The sequence below is a fragment of the Ambystoma mexicanum genome, chromosome 10 (genome assembly GCF_040938575.1).
Source record: "Ambystoma mexicanum isolate Mex_15411 chromosome 10, UKY_AmexF1_1, whole genome shotgun sequence".
Lineage (NCBI taxonomy): Eukaryota > Metazoa > Chordata > Amphibia > Caudata > Ambystomatidae > Ambystoma > Ambystoma mexicanum.
In genome coordinates, this window is record NC_090932.1 from 9,525,347 (window position 1) to 9,546,243 (window position 20,897).

Below are 20,897 nucleotides of genomic sequence, written 5' to 3' on the forward strand. Positions count from 1 at the left end.
TCCTGCCTTGTCCTGTGCTAAAAAACATGGGGAATAACATCCTGACTTATCATTTTGTGAACACTTTTCTTTTCTTGTGAACATTATCCCACACTATTTTGTAGCATAGCAGTAAGGATTGGCAATAGGTTTTGTTAGTATAGGCTCTTTTTATTTGACTAGACACCACTTGGACAGTATTCTTATAATGTGATGGTCGTAGCTTGCTCCCATCTTGATTTAGGTTTAGATTAGGTGTTTATCTCACCCATTTTTTAGAGTTTAATAGCACCCTTAACCTGTGATCACTTGTGTCCGTCTTGCTTTGATACCACGCCATCCTTACAATGCAACCCCCCACACCCCAAAATCACCTTGGTAGGTCACCCCACTTTCCCCACCATCACTTGGTCCTTCTTACCCCGATCTACCGCCCAACCATCCCCTCTACCTTCATACCGTGACATCTCTCCACACCCTCTAGCCGCCTCCACATCGTTTGGTCATGTCCCCCAGCTATCATATTGTCTGACACACGCACAACCGCCCCCCCCCCTTCAGACATCCCCAGCCATCACCGGGTCCTTCACCCCAACCCATCATCTGGGCCATCACCTACCATAAACCACCCCCCATCCTGATTCCTGCCCATGACCTGGTCCTTCAAGCCCCCTCCTGCAATCAACTGCCCTGCCCATCACCTAAGTCCTCCACCCCCAGACACCAAACTACCCCCTGCCCCACCCTCCGCCCACCCCTCCAATATCCCCTAGCCCTCCACCCCACAATCACCTGTGCTCCATACACCCCATATATCATCTGGACCTGCCATCAAATCAATTATTCCTCCGTACCCCCCCATATCACCCAAGGCTCTATACACCCCCACATATATCGCCTGGTCCTTCGTTCTCCCCCACCATGTGATCCTCCACCCCCAGGCACTCCAATTTGCCCTCGAGTCCTTCCTCCCCCCCACAATTACCTGGTCTTCTATACCCCTCCCAATAGATAACGTGGTCCTCCATACCCACACCAAATAGATCATGTCACCCTCCAACCCACCCACCCATCTATCTATTTATCCATCTATCAACTGGTCCTCCATATCCCCCTCACTCCCACAATATATCATCTTAGCCTCCATACACTCTCACCCCCAAATATATCACCTGGTCCTCCAATACCTCCCCACAACCCCTCAATAGATCACCTGGTCCTCCATTCCCCCCCAAAAGAATATTTTACCTGGACCTTCACATCCCACCCAACATCCACTGGTGGTCCTCCATATCTTCCCATCTCACCTGGTCCTCCATATGTTGCCCCATCCCCTGGACATCCCCTCGATCCATGCCTCCTGGCCCTTTATCCCTCAACCCTCTATCTCCAATCACCAGGAAAGCATGGGGCAAAGAACCTAATGCTCCCTTTCCAGTGCCAGCATTCTCTTCTCGCCTCACAATAGCTAGCACTGGCTGGCAGAAGATGTCTTACCGGTAGAGAAGAGCCCCTTCAAGAAACTGAAGCTTTCCCCCAGCTTTTCAAAGTCGGGAAGTAGCTTGGCAAGATCTTCAGCATCGGGGAGGGCTCGGCTGAATTTATCTGTAGAAAAGGGAGGGTGGATTACATTATGGATCATTAGCACATTGCAAGTATTTATTTCAAAATTAACATTTTCAGAAATAAAAAACCCAAAAAGGTGAGAATAGTATAATAAAATCATTGCCACAAAATATTCTACAACATGTACAAAGAGGAGAATACAGACCTTTCATTATCAGAAAAGCAGGGTGAAATAGTCCCTGGAGGATAGCTTAGGGGCAACGTGCTCGCCTTGGAAGCAAGACGTCACGGAGCAACACAGGTTCGATCCCCGGGTCTGCGCTTAGAAACCTCTGGGTATTAAGCGCGTTATAAATAACCCATCAGATCATAAAGCCAACAAATGCAACAGATACCTCAACCCAGCAAGAAGACAAACAGGTAACGGCAAACTAGACAATTCCGGGATGCCTCACGACACTGGTAGTCATAAGTTATGGCCATTGCCATTATTAGGAGGCGGTGTAAATCCTATTTTTACAAAAAACAAAAACATTTTATTGAATTTTGATATACAACACAAGAGCACCCTTCCCCCTCCCTTAACGCCACCATCCACGAATCCATTGCGAGATTCTCAAATGTTATAACCTTTATCGGCAGTTTTACTTTATACCTAGAATACTGTTGGGAAGGAGATGGTCCCATCCCACCCCCCCTCGCTGCAGCCAAAGTAAATAAATAAACTGTGTAAGCCAAGGGGGGAGAAACACCCACCCCCACTGTACATACAGACATGAGATAACATAGAATTACTCGAACAAAATAGCATATGTCCCTGCAATGAGACACCATTTTGTATTAGACCAGACACCATTTTTTTTTTTAATAGGCCCGTAAATCATCTCTGGAAAATCACAGCTCTCCCATCCACAGCATCTCACACAGAGGGACCAAGCCATCACCACTCCACACCAGCTCTGCACAAGCCTTGTTCTCACAGAAGTCCAGCCGTTTAACGTTTCAAATGTTTAGTATCTTTTCCAAAGAATGTACTCTCTGCAGAGCGTGAGACAGACAGGCCCGAGCACAAGTGCCCAACCATCTCCACTACACTGCCCATGCCCTCTCAACTTCCACCCCGCCAGGACAGGGACCACCAGCCCCGACCCCCTAATCCCTTTCATGCTGATATACATCTGACCCCCTCGCATTGACCATTCCAGAACACCCACCATAGATCAAATCCTGTGTACCAGTATATTCTTCCAAAAGGAACACATGTCTGTTTGTATCATGGGGCACCAGGGAAAACAGACTGTAGATCAAACCCCCGGGGGAGGCACCTGGGAGCAGGGGCTGCGGTATCAAAGAAGCCCTGAACGTGGAGGTCGGTATGCCAATATATTATTCCTTTTCCTCCAAGTACCCCCATTCATGCACTGATCAGGTGTCCGCCATTATTCTTGAATTGTCAGATCCTGTTTAGCTTAGATGAACAAGTTACTTACCAACTGGTAACGTTCTTGCGACTGGATGTTCCTCCAACTTATTCCTCCTCTTTGACATGTAATGTCCATAGCTGTGCTGCTTAGGAATTTATTTTTCGGCCCTGGCCGATGGCGTCAGGTCGATGTCCCCCGAAGGCCTCCGTTGAGGGTGACGCCATTGGATGTTATAAGTAGCACGCACGGCGCTCGTATCCTCAGTTCAGGTTTCTCCCCTCCCCCCCTCAACTTGTGGCACACGTGCCCATAATACAGCATCGACTGCACTTAGCCTTATTGGAACGAAAGCTGTAATAGCATGGGAAATTCTTGAGAGGGGTAGGATGGGAGGGCGATGAGGAATACGTTGGAGGAATATCCAGTCAAAAGAACATTACCAGTTGGTAAGTAACTTGTTCTTCGAATGGATTGCGTCCTCCAATATATTCCTTATCTTTCACAGACTCTGAAAGCAGTATCCATGAGTGGATGCGGGAGAAAAATGTAGACATACCCAATTAAATGGCAGAGTAAAGCACTGCCTTACCAAAGGCAACATCCTGAGCATGGGCAGTATCCAGGGAATAATGCTTAACAAACGTGTGTATAGAGGAGTCTGTTGCAGCATCACAGATGTTCTTGACAGGTACACCCCTCTGCAGGGCTGTCGATGTAGCTATGGCCCTGGTAAAATGAGCCTGCAAGCCCTCAGGAGGGTCCTTGCCAGCCAATCTGTAGCATTCAGAATTGGAGAGGATGATCCACCTAGACAAAGTCTGCTTAGAAACAGCCTGGCCTAAACGGTGGCCAGTATACCCTACAAGGAGCTGGTCGTCCACTCGGACTTTGGACAGTTTAGAAAGATAAAAGCTTAAAGCTCTCCCAGGATCCAACCAATGGAGTCTTTCCTTGTCTTTACTAGGATGCAGAGGAGGATAAGAGACGGGGAAGCACCACCTTCTGACAAATGAAATTTTGACACTACCTTCGGTAAGAAGGACGGACGTACTCTCAGTACAACCCTGTCCTTTGTTGCTGGACATCTGGCCGCAAGCAACACCTCAATTGCGTCATCTGGGAGGTCACAAGACTCTCAACCTTCACGCATGGTTTCTGAAAGGTTGAGATATAAGGATTGAGGAAGGTGGATGGAGAACCCAACCTTCCTCTCGCGAGAGAAGATCCTTTCTTTGGGGAAGTCACATTGGAGGACAGATGGACATTTCTAGAAGGTCCGGGTACCACGCTCTCCTGGCCCAATCCGGAGCAACGAGGATCATGTGGGGCCGAACCTCCATAACCTCCTTAGGACTTGAGGAATGACGGGGATCGGAGGAAACGCATTCAGAAGCGAGAATGACCAATCCACGACGAACGAGTCTCCAAGTGTTCCTCTCGGAGGAAATTCCCTTGAGCAGTACCTCTTGCACTTCTGGTTGGCACTGGAAGCAAACCGATGCACCGGCAGGGTTCCCAAAAAAGGGCGAAGACCGCGTGAGGGACTTCCTGAGATAAATCCAACACGTGAGAGACAGCGCTCTGCTTGCTCAGAGTGTCAGCCACCGTATTCTCCTCTCTGGCTAGATGCACCACCGCTGGGGAGATTCCTTCCTGGATTGCCCAGAACCAGAGCAGCATCGCCTCTCTGCACAGTCGAAGCGACCCTACACCACCTCTTTTGTTGAGGTAATGTATGGCCACCATGTTGTCTGTCATCAGGACATTCTTCCCCCATACAGACGGCAGGAAAGCCTTCAGTGCTAGCCTGATTGCTCTGAGCTCCAAAAGATTGATGTGTAGTTTGGACTCTGATGGAGACCAACGACCACTGATGGTCAGATCGTTGGCGTGAGCTCCCCCACTCTCTGAGGGAAGCGTCCATCACTACAGTCACCTCCGGCCACGGCTGCCAAATGGTTTTCCTTTCATGGTATTTCCTTTGCAGGCCCACCACAGAAGATCCTGTGAGACCTGGATCGGAATCCGAAGGAGATCCGACATCTTGCCTGAGAATTGGGACCATTGAGTCCGGAGAGCCCACTGAAGGGATTGCATTCTCAGACGGGCCTCTGGCACCAGAAGAATGCTGGATTCCATGAGGCCGAGCAACCTTAAGAATTTGAACGCCGGAAGACTGGGCTTGTTGAAATTTGGTGACCATCTGGAGAATGTGTTGAGACCTCACCTTGGGTGGCGAGCACATCCCCCAAGGACGTGTCCAACACAGCACCGATGTACTGGAGCTGTTGGGAAGGGGTCATATATGACTTCTTGAAATTGACGGAGAAGCCTAGTTTGTGAAGGGATTGGCAGGTGACGCTGAGATGATCAGCCAATTGTCCAGGTAGGGGTAGACGCAAATCCCCCCCCCCCTCTCCCGAGATGCGCTACCACCACCATGAGCTTGGTGAAGAGCCTTGCGGTGGATGTGAACCCGAATGGCAGGACCCAAAACTGATAGTGTGAGCCGACAACTAAACTGCGAACCTCATGTATTTCCTGTGCTTGAGATGGATCGGCACATGAAAATAAGCATCCTGCAGGTCCAATGACGCCAACCAATCCTGAAGCTGGAGGGCCTGAAGGATCTGAGAAAGAGTGACCATCTTGAACTTGTCCTTCCTGAGGAACTTGTGCAAGCACCCTAAGTCCAAGATGGGTCTCAGTCCTCTGTCCTTCTTGGGAATCGAAAAATACAGGGAATACCAACCCTCGTTCCTCTCCGCCACAGGCACTGTTTCTATAGCACCTTTCTCTAGCAGGTTCAATATCTCCGGCACAAGGAGACCTGCCCATCACAGTGCTCGTAGCCATGGACCTGCTGACCCTATCCGCAGTATCCAACCCAGACTGAAGGGATTCACACATGGCATCCTTGCCATCCTTCACAATAGCTAGAAGGCCATCCCTTTCTTTCCCTTAGGGAATATGCTCAGCTGCTAAAGAGATGCAATCCCACAGACTGAGAAAACTTTATAAAAGGCACAGGTGGAGTTGGCAGTTTGCCGATTTGAACGCCATACTCCCAGCAGAAAACAACTTGCGCACCCATCCATCCATGCATGCATGCATGCGCTTATTCGTCCCTATCAGGACGGATTGTAGGGTACACTGCCTGCTTCAAGGTAGCCATGGCTGCCTGGACCAACAAACTCTGAGTGGGGCGAGTGCACAGGTAGCTGGGGTCGCTACTGGATGGGCGATATTTCTTCGTCAAAGACTTGTTCACCGCCGGAATAGTCTCCGGGGCGCTCCAAGTAACAGCCACACTCTTTTGCAACGCCACATGAATTGGCAGCACAGGATCGGTTGACAGACCCTGATCCAAAATATCAGTAAGATCATCTTGATCAAAATGCACCGGAGGCCTGGACCAGCACAAATACTCGACCACATTCAACATCAGCCTCTGATAAAAGGAGTCTGCATGATCCCCTGGGTCCGGCTTGCCGAACTCCAGCTCAGAGGAAGTGTCCAGGCCACTGGCATCGTGCAAAGTTTGACACAGATCCTCCATCCGACTCTCCTCTGAAATGAGGCAGTCTGGAACATTAGGGGTCCCAAACGGGAGCCCAAAAGAGACATCCTCCTCGGACCTTTCATCCACTTCATAAATGTCATTGAGGGTGTTAAAAAGAAATATCCTTCCTTGGAGTGGAGTAAACTTTTTCTCAGTTACATGCTTCAAAGACTTAAAAGTAGCCTTCCTCGGAGGGTCCACGGGCACAGGGACCTCTACCGGCAAATTCGGCCCAAACGGCACCAATGGCGCTGACTGCTACGACTGCATCAGCGTCGACAAAGGCGTCAATGTCTTTGAGGGCCTGACCGGGGAAAGGGCTCCCTCCCCACATTACCAATATAAAATCTGAACAAACAACACATCCTAGTAGGGAATGAGACCAAGAGAACAGATTGCGAGGTTGCCAAAGATTTATAGAAGATTCGGCATCCAGAAAACTCTGCTGCCCTGTGAGCGCTCTGGCAAACATTACAATTACAATGGATAAGAAGGCAAAAAGGCGTCAGTGATGTCAGCTAAAAGGGTTACAATGTACAATATTGGGTGCGAGGCGACGATGCATAGGTGCTGCTTCATCAGGTTTGGCTGCTCGTTTGATGGGAGGGTGAGCCTCACGTGGTTGTCGGGTCAAGCTGGAGATGCGGTTGAAACTGGCTAAGCTGGCATGAATACTTATTCTTGGCATATACTAAACAATGAGCATCATTATACCTTTGAGTAAATCTTGGAGGCTTACACGTTGTATATACATAACTACATCATTTCACACTAAGGTGAAAGGTGTGGGGGTCTTACTTTCTGCGATGACCTGGGGACGGGGCTGGTCTGGCATATCTGAGCGAAATAGGGGGTGACGTGACACATGTTAGTTTAGGACAGGATATACTGTGACAGAGGTCTGAGTTTTTTGGGGGGCACTCTGGGATGGTCAGAACAGGGGGGGCGCACACTCTATTACATCAAGAGAATACCTTAGGAGGGCACAGGGTTACACAAGCAGTAATTTTCCAATAGCGAGGGTGAAGGGTGAGGGAGCAGGTTTGTGGAGATGGTCGAACTAAAAGTCATGGTTCAGGCTGGTTCACACACAGGAAAGTGATCTCAGAGGAAAAATGATAAGATACATAATGTTAATTGTTGCAGTCGGCTTCAGTGCAGCTGTGAGAAAGGGACTTGGGCCGTGCAGAAAAGGTGGGGGCGGTTGGCGTTTGCTGTGCGCGGCGCTGCAGAGGGGAGAGGAGACTTTGCAGTGCCGAATTGCGGCCTAGTCCTAAAATGGATTCAAGGGTACACAAAATGGAGTGCAAGTGTGTCTTACAATAGTCCCACCTCTGCTCCAGCTGAGGCCTTATTCCTCATGGCAGCAGAAGGGCGATGGGGGCCGTCCCCCACTAGTACAAGAGCAAGCGGTTCATCTTATGTAGAATGTATGGGGGGCTAATTTGCCCCTTCCTTCGTTACACCAGGGTCGAAGACCCAACAGTCGAACAAGTGACCCTTTTCGGGGAGGCGTCCGCCAAAGACGACATTGAAGGTGCCCGATGGCGCTGTTACTTTGAACGCCTCAACGATGACGAGTGGCACGAACCACTGCGGCACCTGGGCCGCTTGGATTTCTTCCGACGAGGTGAGTCTCCTCTCGACCTGTCGGTCGAAAGACCAGCAGACTTCGATTTACGGCGTTTGGACACCCTTCCTACCTTCAGTTTCCCCTTTCGTACCAGCAAGGTCTTGGCAGTCAACGACTGGCACTTCGAAGAGTCATCCGTATCGTGGCCCTCGCCGAGGCACCACAGACAAATTCGATGCGGATCCACGATCGACATATTAGAGCCGCAGTCCTGACACTTCTTGAAGCCAGACTACGGGGTCGTCGGGGTAGATAACGAAAACATAATTCGGTAACTTCACAGTAACCACGAGGCGCGCCTAGTTTTACGAAGCAAACATGGTTGCGGGAAAAACGGAACCGAGGCTACAGGCGCCGTGCGTGCGACTTATAACATCCGATGACGTCACCCTCGACGGAAGCCTTCAAGGGACATCGACATGACACCATCGACGCAGGGCACCCTCTGCCTAAAAGAATTCCGATGCAGCACAGCGGTGGACATTACATGTCATACATGAGGAATACGTTGGAGGACATAATCCATTCGAATAGTTATATATCGCCTGTGCGCCCCGACCTTCACCGCGGAGATGAGCCCAGCTAACCCACGTGCACCAAGATCGACTGGGAAGCAACGGCCAATGAGGTAAAAGCTGGCATTCCCCCACAATTACAGTGAAATAACCAAATGAGACATTAATGGACACACCCCAGTAGGGAATGAGACCAAGTGCAAGTGAGGTAAAAGAAAAGACTTTATAAAGTTAAAATGGGGCATGCAGAGGACTCCGCTACTCAGAGCGCTCTGCCAAAAACACAAGAAATACACATATTACAAAAACACGTCATCTATGATGTGTGCTATAGGGCATACAGTCAGTAACGTTCATTGGACAAAGGGGACTGGTCAGTATGTTGCACATATGGATGATGCTCCTGGATTGGTCGGCTTCAAATTGTAACTTCGTGGAGCATGCAGGTCTGCTGGGCTCATCTGGGAGGGGTGCGGGGTCAGGCGATGTCCACGTTGCTGTAATTCAGACTAACATTTGCCCTTTTGGCCACACGTCTTCATTTTTCATAAATCTAAACATGCAATATATACATCATTAGACGTTTGACCTGAACAATAAAAAGTAAGGGTACATGGGTTCAGATGTCTTAACTAACACAGTATTTCAGTAACACATTTATCAAGTATCTCCTTAGATCTATTGTGGGTGTTTTACTGTTTGTTAGTACGAGAAGAATATATGGCCACATGGAATTAGTGATAGGGGGTGAACTGGAGTGGAAAGCGGAGGAGGGGCATGCAACTGTTACATCAGAGAGAGGTGTGGGTTAGGGGGCTTGTGGTCTACATTTCTCTAGATGGGGTCTGCTAGTGCAGAAGCAGATTTGTGGAGATTGATGTTTTTTTCCCCAGGACCAGGCTTCGGCCCGGTCACACAGGGCAGTGATGTAAAAGGAAGAAGAGATATACAGTGTTCAGCTCGCTACACATTCCGCAGCCAAAGCTTCCGTGAGAACAGGACAGCTGTGGAGACGGCAGAGGGGAGGAGGTGGGGGGGGGGGGTTGGCTTGCTGGCTGTGCGCAGAGAATGAAGGGGAGGTATCAGGTAATAAAATCGCTGCAAAAATGCTGTGGTTTGACCCGGTAAAGGTGTACCCCATTATACCATTTAAGGGGGGCGGGGTCCCCCACATCCATAAATGGTATAATGGGTCCAGGGTTTGCAAGGGTGTCCCCAGCATCCTTTACATGATTGTGGTGGCAAAACCACAGCATTTTTGCTGCAATATTTTGTATTCACTGCCATTTTTGCCATGATTGTAAGACATGGAACCAAAGGGGAGAGGTTCCGGCCTGCATTCAGCGTTTTCATGCGGCCTACTAGAAAATGGAGTTGGTAGTTAATACAAAATGGAGTCTCTTGGCTCATTGGCCATGCACAGTTATGGGTCATTCAATGGTAGGCTAACACCTTGGCCAAAGGTGCGCTGCCAACCGCGGAATGAGCATATCGTGTGCGTTGTTAGGAATGAAGAGGTGCTTTTGCTGGCATTCTTTATATGATATAAACTTTGTGTTAGGGAGAATTCTCTTATAAGGCTAATTTCCTAAACCTAGTGAGTCCCCCAGCAGCTTTGCTGGATTTTTGGGGTTTGTTTTTTTCTCCTGCTAAGAGTGAGATTCTTTTCCTCCCACTTTTAGGCATGATCTGAGGTATGTCTTTGACTGTGTGTGCTTATGGGCTATGGGGTCTTTTATTCCATAGGGTGTCATCTGTTTTTCATGTGTGTTACACAGCACCCTCAGCAGTAACACAGGGGTGTCATAGTGACCCCCAAACAAACTCCATACCCTGGGACTGACTTCTGTCTCCCAGGGCATGTAAAGTCACCATTGACTTTACAAGTCCTAAATTGTGAACAGAACCAGTACAAACCATCATATTGTGGAAGTATTGGAAGGGGTTAATTATATTGCCCCTGGGTTGGTTTTCAAGGGGGCACTGTCCAGTCCCCCCTTGTCGAGTTTCTGGCTGGTGGCAGTGGTTATCACGCAAAATATTCCTCTGGAATATTTCCTATGGGATTTTCCCATTGATTTTAAACGCACCACTTTTTGTTGCAATGTTAAAGATACCGCTGGTTTATTTATTTAATATTAAATCAACGGTTGGGTCTTTTCGCCAGAACTCTTTTCTAAAATGGCGTTCGTGCCCTTCTCTGTAACTCCAACCAAGGTCGGGCCCTTTGTTCCACTTTTTGGCGGGCTGCTCCACAGAAGCCCTCCAAATGGTGCCACTCTGTCTGGGTTTCACAGGATGTGTGGGGAGGGGAATTGGCACCCTGGACTGCGTTGCCTTAGCAACCCAAGTTGCACTCTATTCTGATTGGCCCAGTGGTGAGCCGCCCGGCTCACCACTTAGCATGTTTGAGTGACAGCTAGGCTGTTAAATGGGGGATTTTCTGCATATAAGCAGGGCTTTTGGGACTGGAACTTCTGAAGTCGCCACAGGACCCAAGAATCCGAAGAGGGAAGAAGCTGAGCCATCTGCAACGACGACACCACCGGTGGAGTCCTGCTGCAACTAACGCACCACTTTCCCAACGACAAGAGAAGATCTTCTGCTGGACGACCTTCTTCCTCTGAGCTGGTGGGATCAACCAGTTCGCCCCTTTCGCCTTCCATAGACGTCTCTTGGTCGAATCGCCCGTGCCAAGCACCCCGGCAGCCGGATAGCCAAGCTTTGCCACTTTGACCGCGAATAAAAGGAACGCAACTTTTAACCGACGAACTCCGCGGCTGGTTTCATCCCTGTGCAGTGCATCGACTTCAAGTTTCCTCCTCGACGAGATCCTCTCTTCCCCTGGTCGAAACAACGAACTGCAACCACTGCCAGGAACAACTGCCACCGCTGGAGCTACCTCTCTCTTTAAGGTACTGTGTTCTGCCTGGCCTCCCTTTCTATGGATTGCTAAAGGTGACCCTTAAATCCTTGGCTTTCCAACTGGGTTGGCCCCAGTCCTTCTAACTTTACTTCTTGAATCACCCCAACCTCTTTTGAACATTCTGCAAAGACTTTTAGTGCATTTTAAACTGTGATCTTGGGCACATTTCGCTTTGCTCCATTTAAAGTGGGCCTGGCCTATGCACTTTGGCTCTACAGTGTATACTGCCTTTACTCCCTTGCTTTGAACTTCTAAAAGTGTTAGGAACTGTTTTACTTCTATGCCCTGCCTTTTTCTCTCCCTTTAACTTAACTATTGGAGTGCAATCTAGGTTACGCGCTCACATGCGTTTTAACAAATCGTGGTGTTTTAACTCTGCCTTGTCTAATAGTTATCAAGGGAGGTGTGTATACTTTACCTGACTGTGTTTTAACTTGCCTTTGATTTAGAGTGCTAGTGTACTGCCTAAAGTGTGTTTTAAATAAATAATTATATACTTTTGATACAAAGCTCTGGTCAGTGTACGTTTTCTCTACTGTGTTTTTAGCCCTATTGTGTATACTCTATATACTGCCCTACTCTTCTTGAGAGAGGTCTGACGGCTCAGCCACAGCTACCAGGTAAATCTGGGTGGTGCGGACTGCTACCAATTGGGTTTACTGCTCACTCCTGTAGTCTTAATCTTCTTGCAGTGATCCCCAAGGGAACTGCACAGGATTCTGCCTTTCACTTTGTTATCCTTGCAACCTATCTCATGGTCTCATTCCCTAACGGGGCGCGTTCTTACTTTGCATTATTATTGGGACATGTGTATGAGTGGGGGCCTTTATTTAGTGACCCCCCTTAGCGCGATTTCCTCGATATCCCCGTACCTGTGGCGAGATCCAGGGCCTATCCCGAAAAGCCGCACCCGCCTACCGCCGACCAGTCCCAAAAAACGAATAGGCAGAAGAAAACGGTTCTTGTGGGTTCTGGCTTTGCAAATACCCCGCTGCTCGTTGGAACCGGGTGCGGCCCCAGGGAGAGGCCCAGACATTGTGGATGGAACAAGTTACTTACCTGTAACTGTTGTTTTACAGCATGGGTCTGGCATTGATTCACATGCTCATGAATATTCCCCGTCGTCAGGCTGGGAATCCTCAGTAAAGAAAATAATCTGTTTCAGTTTAATTTCCGAACTGTCTTTCTACTAGTAACCAATCACTGGTCTCTGGGTCATACTGCCCCCAGCCAATGACTGCCCTCTACCCAAGCCCCTCTGGCAGCCATCTTCAGATTTGGCCATACGTAAAGTGGCAGTAGGACCAAGAGAAGAGCCGCAGAGGGTTTGGAGGGAGGGTTCGCATGTGAATCCATGCCAGACCCCATGCTGGAGAACAACAGTTACAGGTAAGTGACTTGTTCCTTCTCCAGCATGGGATCTGGCATGGATTCACATGCTCATGAATACAAAAATACATAGCAGTACACACATGCACAACCACGGGAGGTGGCAAGGCTCAACATTAAGCATTTTATCAAATCAACATTAAGCAACTCTTACCTCCTCACCAGGCCCACCTTCAGGCGAACAGGTTGCGCAGCACTGCCTGGTCGACCCTGGCCTCCTCCCTGGAATCCCGGTCGACGCAGTAGAATCTTGTGAAGGTGTGCGTCGACCTCCACGTAGCAGCCCTGCAGATGTCCAGCAGGGGCACACCAGGCAAAAACGCTGTGGTAGCAGCGATCGCTCTGGTCGAATGGGCTCTCGGACGGCCGGGCAACGGTCGGTTTGCCAACCGGTGACAGTGCATGATGCAGCCGGAGAGCCATCTGGAAATGGGAGCCTTCGAGAGGGCCTTCCCTTGGTTCACAGGTCCAAAGTTCACAAACAGTTGTGATGTCTTCCGAAGGCTCTTCGTGCAGTCCACGTAGAACTTCAGCGCTCTAGCTACATCCAGCGAGTGCAAAGGCCTCTCAGCCGGCAACAAAGGCAACGGGAAGAAAACAGGTAACACCAAGGGCTCGTTGAGCTGTAAGTCCGACAGCAACTTTGGCATGAAGGAGAGGTGCGTCCTCAGCACCACCCTAGTCTCGTGGAATGTCAGGTATGGAGGTTTACACGAGAGGGCCTGGATCTCTCACACTCGGCGTGCGGAGGTGATGGCCACAAGAAACGTTGTCTTCCATGGCAGGAACTTCAACAGAGCCTAATGCAGCGGCTCGATGGCGGCCCCATGAGCCTGGTCAGCACCACGTTGAGCTCCCACGCTGGGGCCGGGGCCTTCACCGGCGGGAACGATCGGAACAGTCCTTTCATAAACTCCTTCACCAGGCGATGGGACCATAGCAACGATCGCCCCGTAGTTCTGGTGTAGCGGGAGATAGCCGCCAGATGGATCTTGATGGAGGCATGCGCCAGCCCCACCTTGGCCAGCGATAGCAAGTACGGCAGCACTTGAGGGGCCGTAATCCGCAGAGGGTTAATCTTTTGTGCACAGCACCAGACAGAGAACCTCTTCCATTTGTGTCCATAGCACTCGAGAGTCGAGGACGCCCTGGCCTTTGCAAGCACCTCGTTGCAGTCCGCCGGGATATCGTACCTTCTGAACTCTAGTGCTGCAGGAGCCAGGCCTGCAGGTTCAGCGACCCCGGGTCGTGGTTGAGGATGGCGCCTCCTTCTCTGGCTAGAAGACGGAGGCGGGACGCCGACATGTCCAGAAGGTCCGGGAACCAAATTTGCCTCGGCCACTCCGGTGCGACAAGGATCATCCTGCACCGGGACCGTCTGAGTTGACTGACGAGTTGCAGCAGCAATGGCAACGCCGGGAACGCATACAGGAATAGGCCATTCCAGGGGAATGAGAAGGCATCGCCCATGCTCCCCGGCTGGGGAAACCTGCTGGCGAACCTCCGGCACTTGGCGTTTGTCGCTGTCGCGAATAGGTTGATCTGGGGATTGCCCCATCGTCGGAATAGGAGATCCACTTGATCCTGCCGCATCTCCCACTCTTGGCCGAACGCAGCTCGTGGCTCAGTGAGTCGGCGATGGTGTTCTTTATTCCTGCCAGATGGAAGGGTACCAGAAACATACCTGGGGCGACGGCCCAGTTCCACAGATCCTGCGCTTCCTTGGATAGGGCTGCGGATCTGGTGCCCCCCTGCTTCTGGATGTAGAACATGGTGGTGGTGTTGTCGGTGAAGATCCTTATCACCTTGCCCTTGAGGGACGGAAGGAACGACCTGAGGGCCCAGGACAAGGCTCGGAGCTCCAGGACATTGATGTGCAGAGACCTCTCGTCCAGGAGCCAAAGGCCTCTTGAGTGGAGATCTCCGGTGTGTGCTCCCCACCCCACCAGGGAGGCGTCCGTCATCACAGTTTCCTGATGTGCCAAGGTCTGAAAGTCCATGCCCGCCGCTAGATGCGCGCGGGTTCTCCACCACCGGATCGCTTGGCGGAGAGTCTCGTTGAGTGAGATCCTGTCCTCAAAACTGCCTGCCGCTTGCATCCTACAGGCGTCGAAGAACTCCTGCAGTGGTCGCATCCGTAGCCTGCATAGGCGCACGAGGTAGATGCACGATGACATCATGCCGAGTAGGGACTTGATGGACCTCACCCTGGCCACCTCCATGGTCAACAGCCGCTGTACCTTGCCCAGGATGGCCTTCGTCCTTTCCTCCGACGGAGAAGCCAATCGCGCCACTGTGTCGAGTTTGGCTCCCAGGAACAGGGTGACTTGCGACGGCACCAAGTGGGATTTCGCGAAGTTGATCAAGAATCCCAGATCCGTGAGCAGTTGGACGGTCTTTGCTGTGTGATAGACGGCGAGTTCTCTTGGCTTGGATGAGCCAGTCGTCCAGGTAGGGGTAGACGTGAATCCCCTGCAGGCACAGCTGCGCCGCCACTGGTACCAGGCACCTGGTGAATACCCTGGGCGCTGACTTCAATCCGAAGGGAAGGGCTTTGAACTGGTTGTGCCGCCCCTGGACCACAAATCTTAGGAATTTGCGATGTCCCTTTAGAATAGGGATGTGGAAGTAGGCATCCTCCAAGTCCAGCGACAATAGGAAATTGCCTCCCTCCAGCTGCCCCAGCACGTGCTGGAGGGTGACCATCCGGAATTTCTGAGACTTGATGTACTTGTTTAGACAACGAAGGTCCAGGATGGGTCGTCAACCGCCGTTCTTCTGGACGAGAAAGTACCGCGAGTGCACTCCGGAGCCCCGGAGCCTTCTTGGGACGAGTTCTATGGCTCCCTTCCTTAGCATTGCTCGTACCTCCAGAGGTAGTTGTGGGACGTGGTTTTCCTTCCTAGCCACGGGTGGTATACGGGGACACCTTCTCTGAAATTCCAGGGTGTGCCCGCGGGTCAGGGCATCTAGCACCCAACGGTCGGTGGAGATGGACTCCCACATGCTGACGAAGGGTTGCTTGGTGTGGGCCAGACGCCACGACTGGTTTACTCCTGCTTGGCCGCGGCCTTGCTGCCTTGTCCTCCTTGGCGACGACGAGATCCTCTCCTCTTGCCGCGTCCTCTGTAGGCTTCCTGCGACGAGGAGCGGGCCGCTTGGCTGTAAAACGAGGAACCCCTGCCGAATCCTTGGAGGAACCTTGCTTGCCTCCAGAGTTCCGAAAGGACAGTCATCGTTGTTGAAGAACACCCAAGGCCCCAGCCGTCTCAGTGTCCGCCTTGATGGCCTGCAGTGACTCGTCCACTGTCTTGCCGAACAGGTTGTTCCCGTCGAAGGGCATGTCCAGAACCCTGGTCTGCACGTCCTGGCGGAAGTCGGTGGCCTTGAGCCAGCCGTGCCGATGAAGGCAAACGTTGTTGCCCATCTGGCGAAAGCCGGTGTCAGTGATGTTCGTGGACACCTTAATGGCGTGGTCCGAAGCCACCTCGCCTTCAATCGTGCCACAATCGCGAGGGCGTTGGCCACTTTAATAGTCGTCGCCGCCGACGAGATGACCCGCCGTGCCATGGCGTCCAGTTTCTTCCTCTCACCGTCCGGCGGGGGAAGTTGAAGCCGTCGCCCCCGCCGCTTTCTTCTTGGCCGCCGCAGAGACGTCTGAATCCGGGACAGCTGTGCCCTGAGGCACATGGGGGCGGAGTCCGGGACCGGTACTACTTCTCGTACCGGTCCCTCTTAGCAGGAGCCCATGGACGGGTTCTTCAGGAGCACCAGCCCCTCGTCCCAGATGGCGTCCAGTAACGGGACTGAGAGCACAGGCTTCCTCTTGGCCTCCCTGCCATTGGTAGAGGAAACCTTCCTTCTTCTGCTCTTCGGGGCAGACCTGGAAGAGTTCAGATGCCCTGGGCGATCATGGCGAGGAAGGAGCCAATTTGGTTGGGAGGGGAGGCCCAAGCGGGTGGTCATGGAATTTCCATTCAGTCGTCACCACCGTCGTCGTCATCCGTCCCAGTCGTCGCAGTCTCCGTTCCCGTCTCATCCCTCAGAAGAGGGGAAGGAGGTGAAGGCTGTAAAGGAGGAGGGGGATGAGTTCTCCTCCGCTTGCTCGGCGGGCTTACCGACGGTCCAGGCTCCGCTGGATCGTCCGCTGGGGGTAAGGGCAACCTTGTCCTTATCTCCGTACACAAGGCCTGAATAGCCATCAAGATCACTCCTGAGAGGTCTTGTGGCATAGGCACCGGTTGCGAGGGGAGCAATGGTTGGAGAGTAGGATTCTCCGTCCCCTCCACGGCCCGCGGTTCCTCGTCAGTACCGCCGTCGCTTTCTTCGTCCACCTCGTCGGGATCCCTCCCGTAGGACCAGACCTCCTCGAACTTCTTGTCCAGGATCTTTGCGACACCAGCCAGCTCATCTTCAGAGGTGGTATCTGTGTCCATAATGGCCACCGGGCCCCCCCCCTCTTTCTCCACCCGGGTTTCACGGGGGTCTTATCGATAGGCTGAAAAGAGGATTCCCTCTGCAGTGACAGGGAAACTCTAGGCCAGAGGTCATCTCCACTGGGATAGCCTCTGCAGGCTTCACCAGGGCCGCCACGACTCCCTCGATCGAGACCTTAGCCGGGTGAATCAGGGCCTTTGTGACTTTGGGCGCGCTTGAGGCCTTCACCTTGGGGGGAGGGTCACTGCCTTGCAACCCCTCAGCCGTCTCCGTCGGGATCTACCAGGACTTCTCCCAAAGCTTACCCGGGTTTTCCGATTTCTTCTTCCCCGAGCCAGAGCGTTGGCTCGTGGTTGATGGCGTCGGTGATAACGCGCCCTGCCTGGCAGCCGAGGAGCCCGACCGATCGGCGCTCCCGGTGCCCGTGAACTCACAGTGCTTTGGCTTTTGTTGGGCCCCCGTCGCCGGAGCGCCCTCAAAGGTCTTAGAAGACTGCTCAGACTTCTTCCTCTTCTCACCTGCTGCTGGGCTCTTCCCCTCCAGCGAGTACGACGATCCCTCATTGTCCGTTCGGACATGTTCTTACAAAACGCACTGTGCTTCTCCACGTGCAATTTGTCGTTGTGAAGGCAGTAGAGGCACCAAGAGTGCTCATCCTCCTTAAAGACGTTCTGTAGCCCACATCCAGGGCAGCTCCTGAACAGCTTGGGTCCAACAGGCGTCATGCTTCCTTTGTCCTGGGCCATGACCACGTGGGGTAGGCCTCAAAGATCTTCAGGAATTATCCAAGAAGTGGAAACTCGACGAAAAGATGCCCTTGAGGGGCGTAGAAAGTTCCGAAAACGGGTCCCTGTTGATCAGAAGTAGAATCGGTGGAGCTTGAGGCTCGATTGACTGAAAATATAAGAGTAAACTCTTCGAAAAAAAAGCAAAACGCAGTAAAAGCTCGCGATCTAAAGCACGAGGACTTCCAACACTTGAATGTGCAGTAAAAATCTGAAGATGGCTGCCAGAGGAGGGGCTTAGGTAGAGGGCAGTCATTGGCTGGGAGCAGTATGACCCAGAGACCATTGATTGGTTACTAGTAAAAAGACATTTCAGAAACGAAACTGAAACCGATTTTTTCTTTACCGAGGATTCCCAGCCTGACGACGGGGAATTTTTATGAGCATGTGAATCCATGCCAGACCCCATGCTGGAGAAATACCGCTGAGTCTCCTGGAAGAACACGGGCACGCGAGTATAAATTGCAAGGATAAACAAATAATGGGGTTTTTGGGAATATAGAGCAGAGTAACCGAAAGGAACAAGCAATGGTTAAATGTGAATGAATTAGGTGGTTATGCCATTCATTATAAAAAAAAAATGTATTTAACTAAGTGAAGAGACTATAAAGAGGAGATATGGGAACCTACCTCAGTGCACTGTCTCGACCATTGCAGGGAATAAATATTTATATTATTTTAGCTTGTTGTTTTAACCTATTTTCAGTGTTTTTGTCATGATGCCTACCCCCGGAGCACCAGGCCAGGCCCAGCACCCCCGGGAGCAGGCATCACGCCCCCGGGAAAAAGCCCAGCGGCCCTTTATAGGGGCTCTTTGGACTCTGTCCTGGCGCCATAAGCGCCAGGCTCATAAGGGGAAGTGTTTGGTGCACTTACCTGAAGCAGACCATGCTGCACACTCACCTGATGCAGACCATGCTGCATGAAGAACCAAGCCAAATGAGGCTTAGGAGGAACTATTTTTCTAATGGAACTATTTTGTTACTTGGGTGGGGCTGTGGAAGAATACTCACCTGGAACTTCTTCCAAAGATATTTAAGCCACGCCCAGACAGCCACACGTGCTTCGCGTTGTTCTGCATCCCAGCAGCTGAACGCTCACGGTGTCTGCTCCTGCACCTGGACTCCAGCCACGCCCGCCTCGAACCTGGAACACCTGTAAGGGAATAAGAGAAGAGAAGGGTGAAAACTAAGAACTTATTCAACCTTCTTACCTGCATCCAGAATCTTCACGCCAGCATTCCTGAAGGAAGACTTCCATTTTAAAAGCACTGCGTTGCTCGCTGCAGCGCCGCGCTTCACTCACCTGTTCCCGAGACGCCGCCCGGCTCCATCGCGGCTCTCAGCACCGGTCGCCACATCTCTGCACCTAGGGGAGAGAAGAAGAGACAGAAGGTGAGCAAGGGAACAAAAGAGGAAAGCCGAATTTTCAGCCATATTACTTACCGGCTTTTCTTGGTGAACCATTCCACATCTCGGGTCGGCGCCGCATCTTTGGCAGGTACCGCACCCCGGCCCCTATGGGGAAAGGACAAAAGACATTAATGCGGAATTATAAAGACATTTAGAGGGGTCGCCCTCATCACTAACTCACGTGATTTTACCACCGGCAATTTAACCTCTCAACGCCTCGCCTTTGTTCTGCACCTGAAATAAAGGACAGGAAAGACAACATAAAAGGAGGCTCACACTTGAACTTTTGCATCTTCATACTTACGGCGTATTGCTCAGAAAAGTCAAGTGGATGTGCCAGCGCCATTCTGAAAACCAGTGAAGTAACTGGACGAACGCGCGCCCCTGCACCAGAAGCAGGATGGAGAGTTCATCCTTCCAAACCATAAGGTGGGCTTAAACCGGTGGTATTGGAGGAATCAGAGAAGAACGAAGGTGGGAAGGGGGGGAGCAAGCACACTATTCGGCAGACAGTTAATCCCCTTTCTCATCTGCAGAAGGATAATCCTACGGGCCCGACATGCAAGATTTGGGGGTCGTGTTCAATCGGTGGTCCGAATTCTGCGCATCACGCTTGAAGAGGCCACAGCAACCCAGACCAGCGCCTCCGTGGGAGCCAGGTGAGCGTTACAGTTTTGTATGTGTGGAGGAAGGCCTAGGAGGGGCAAACGTGATGTGAATGAAGTGAGTGGGTGAGAGACAGGGAGTGGGGGGGGGGGCTAGTTGAATGTTTTCTGTTTTTTGTGTGTTTTGTTGGTTTAAAAAATGTTTCATGTTCATATATGTTTGACTATTCCACATACACACACCAGATAGAGACCTATGTGACAGAAATATATTGATTATCTAGAAACCAAGGCCCCGGGCATAAAGGGAAGCATAAAGGGGGCGGGAAGAGTCCCTACGAGTGTCGAGGGAACCTTATACGAAAGCCAAAAATCACTTGCTATGGGGATAGACACTCCACTATCCCATATTTGCAAACACCTCCCCTTGTACAGTCAGCAATTAAGAAGTACCATAGCCAATGGGTAACAGAAACAAAGGGGAGGGACTGTCACACGCCTGGCCGAAGGAGGGGGCTTTTGATAAGAGAACATTAGAGCACCTATCTACGTATCGAACAGCAAAAGAAACAGCTATAAATAAAACAGAAGGGAGTTAGATTTGTGGCGGATGTTCGAAGAGACTCCTGGCACAAATAAGAGGGAGAAAGGGACAGAAATACCA

General features: G+C 51.3%; 1 protein-coding gene across 5 annotated transcripts in view; it reads right to left on the minus strand.

Annotated features, from left to right (window-relative positions):
- OPA1 (OPA1 mitochondrial dynamin like GTPase) overlaps positions 1–20,897 on the minus strand; it is a 1,475,337-nt gene that overhangs the window by 1,215,286 nt on the left and 239,154 nt on the right. For all 5 annotated transcript variants that reach the window (XM_069617417.1, XM_069617415.1, XM_069617414.1 and 2 more), the window contains exon 4: positions 1,477–1,584. In XM_069617417.1, the coding sequence (XP_069473518.1) occupies positions 1,477–1,584 (108 nt within the window). The remainder of the gene's footprint in view (positions 1–1,476; positions 1,585–20,897) is intronic.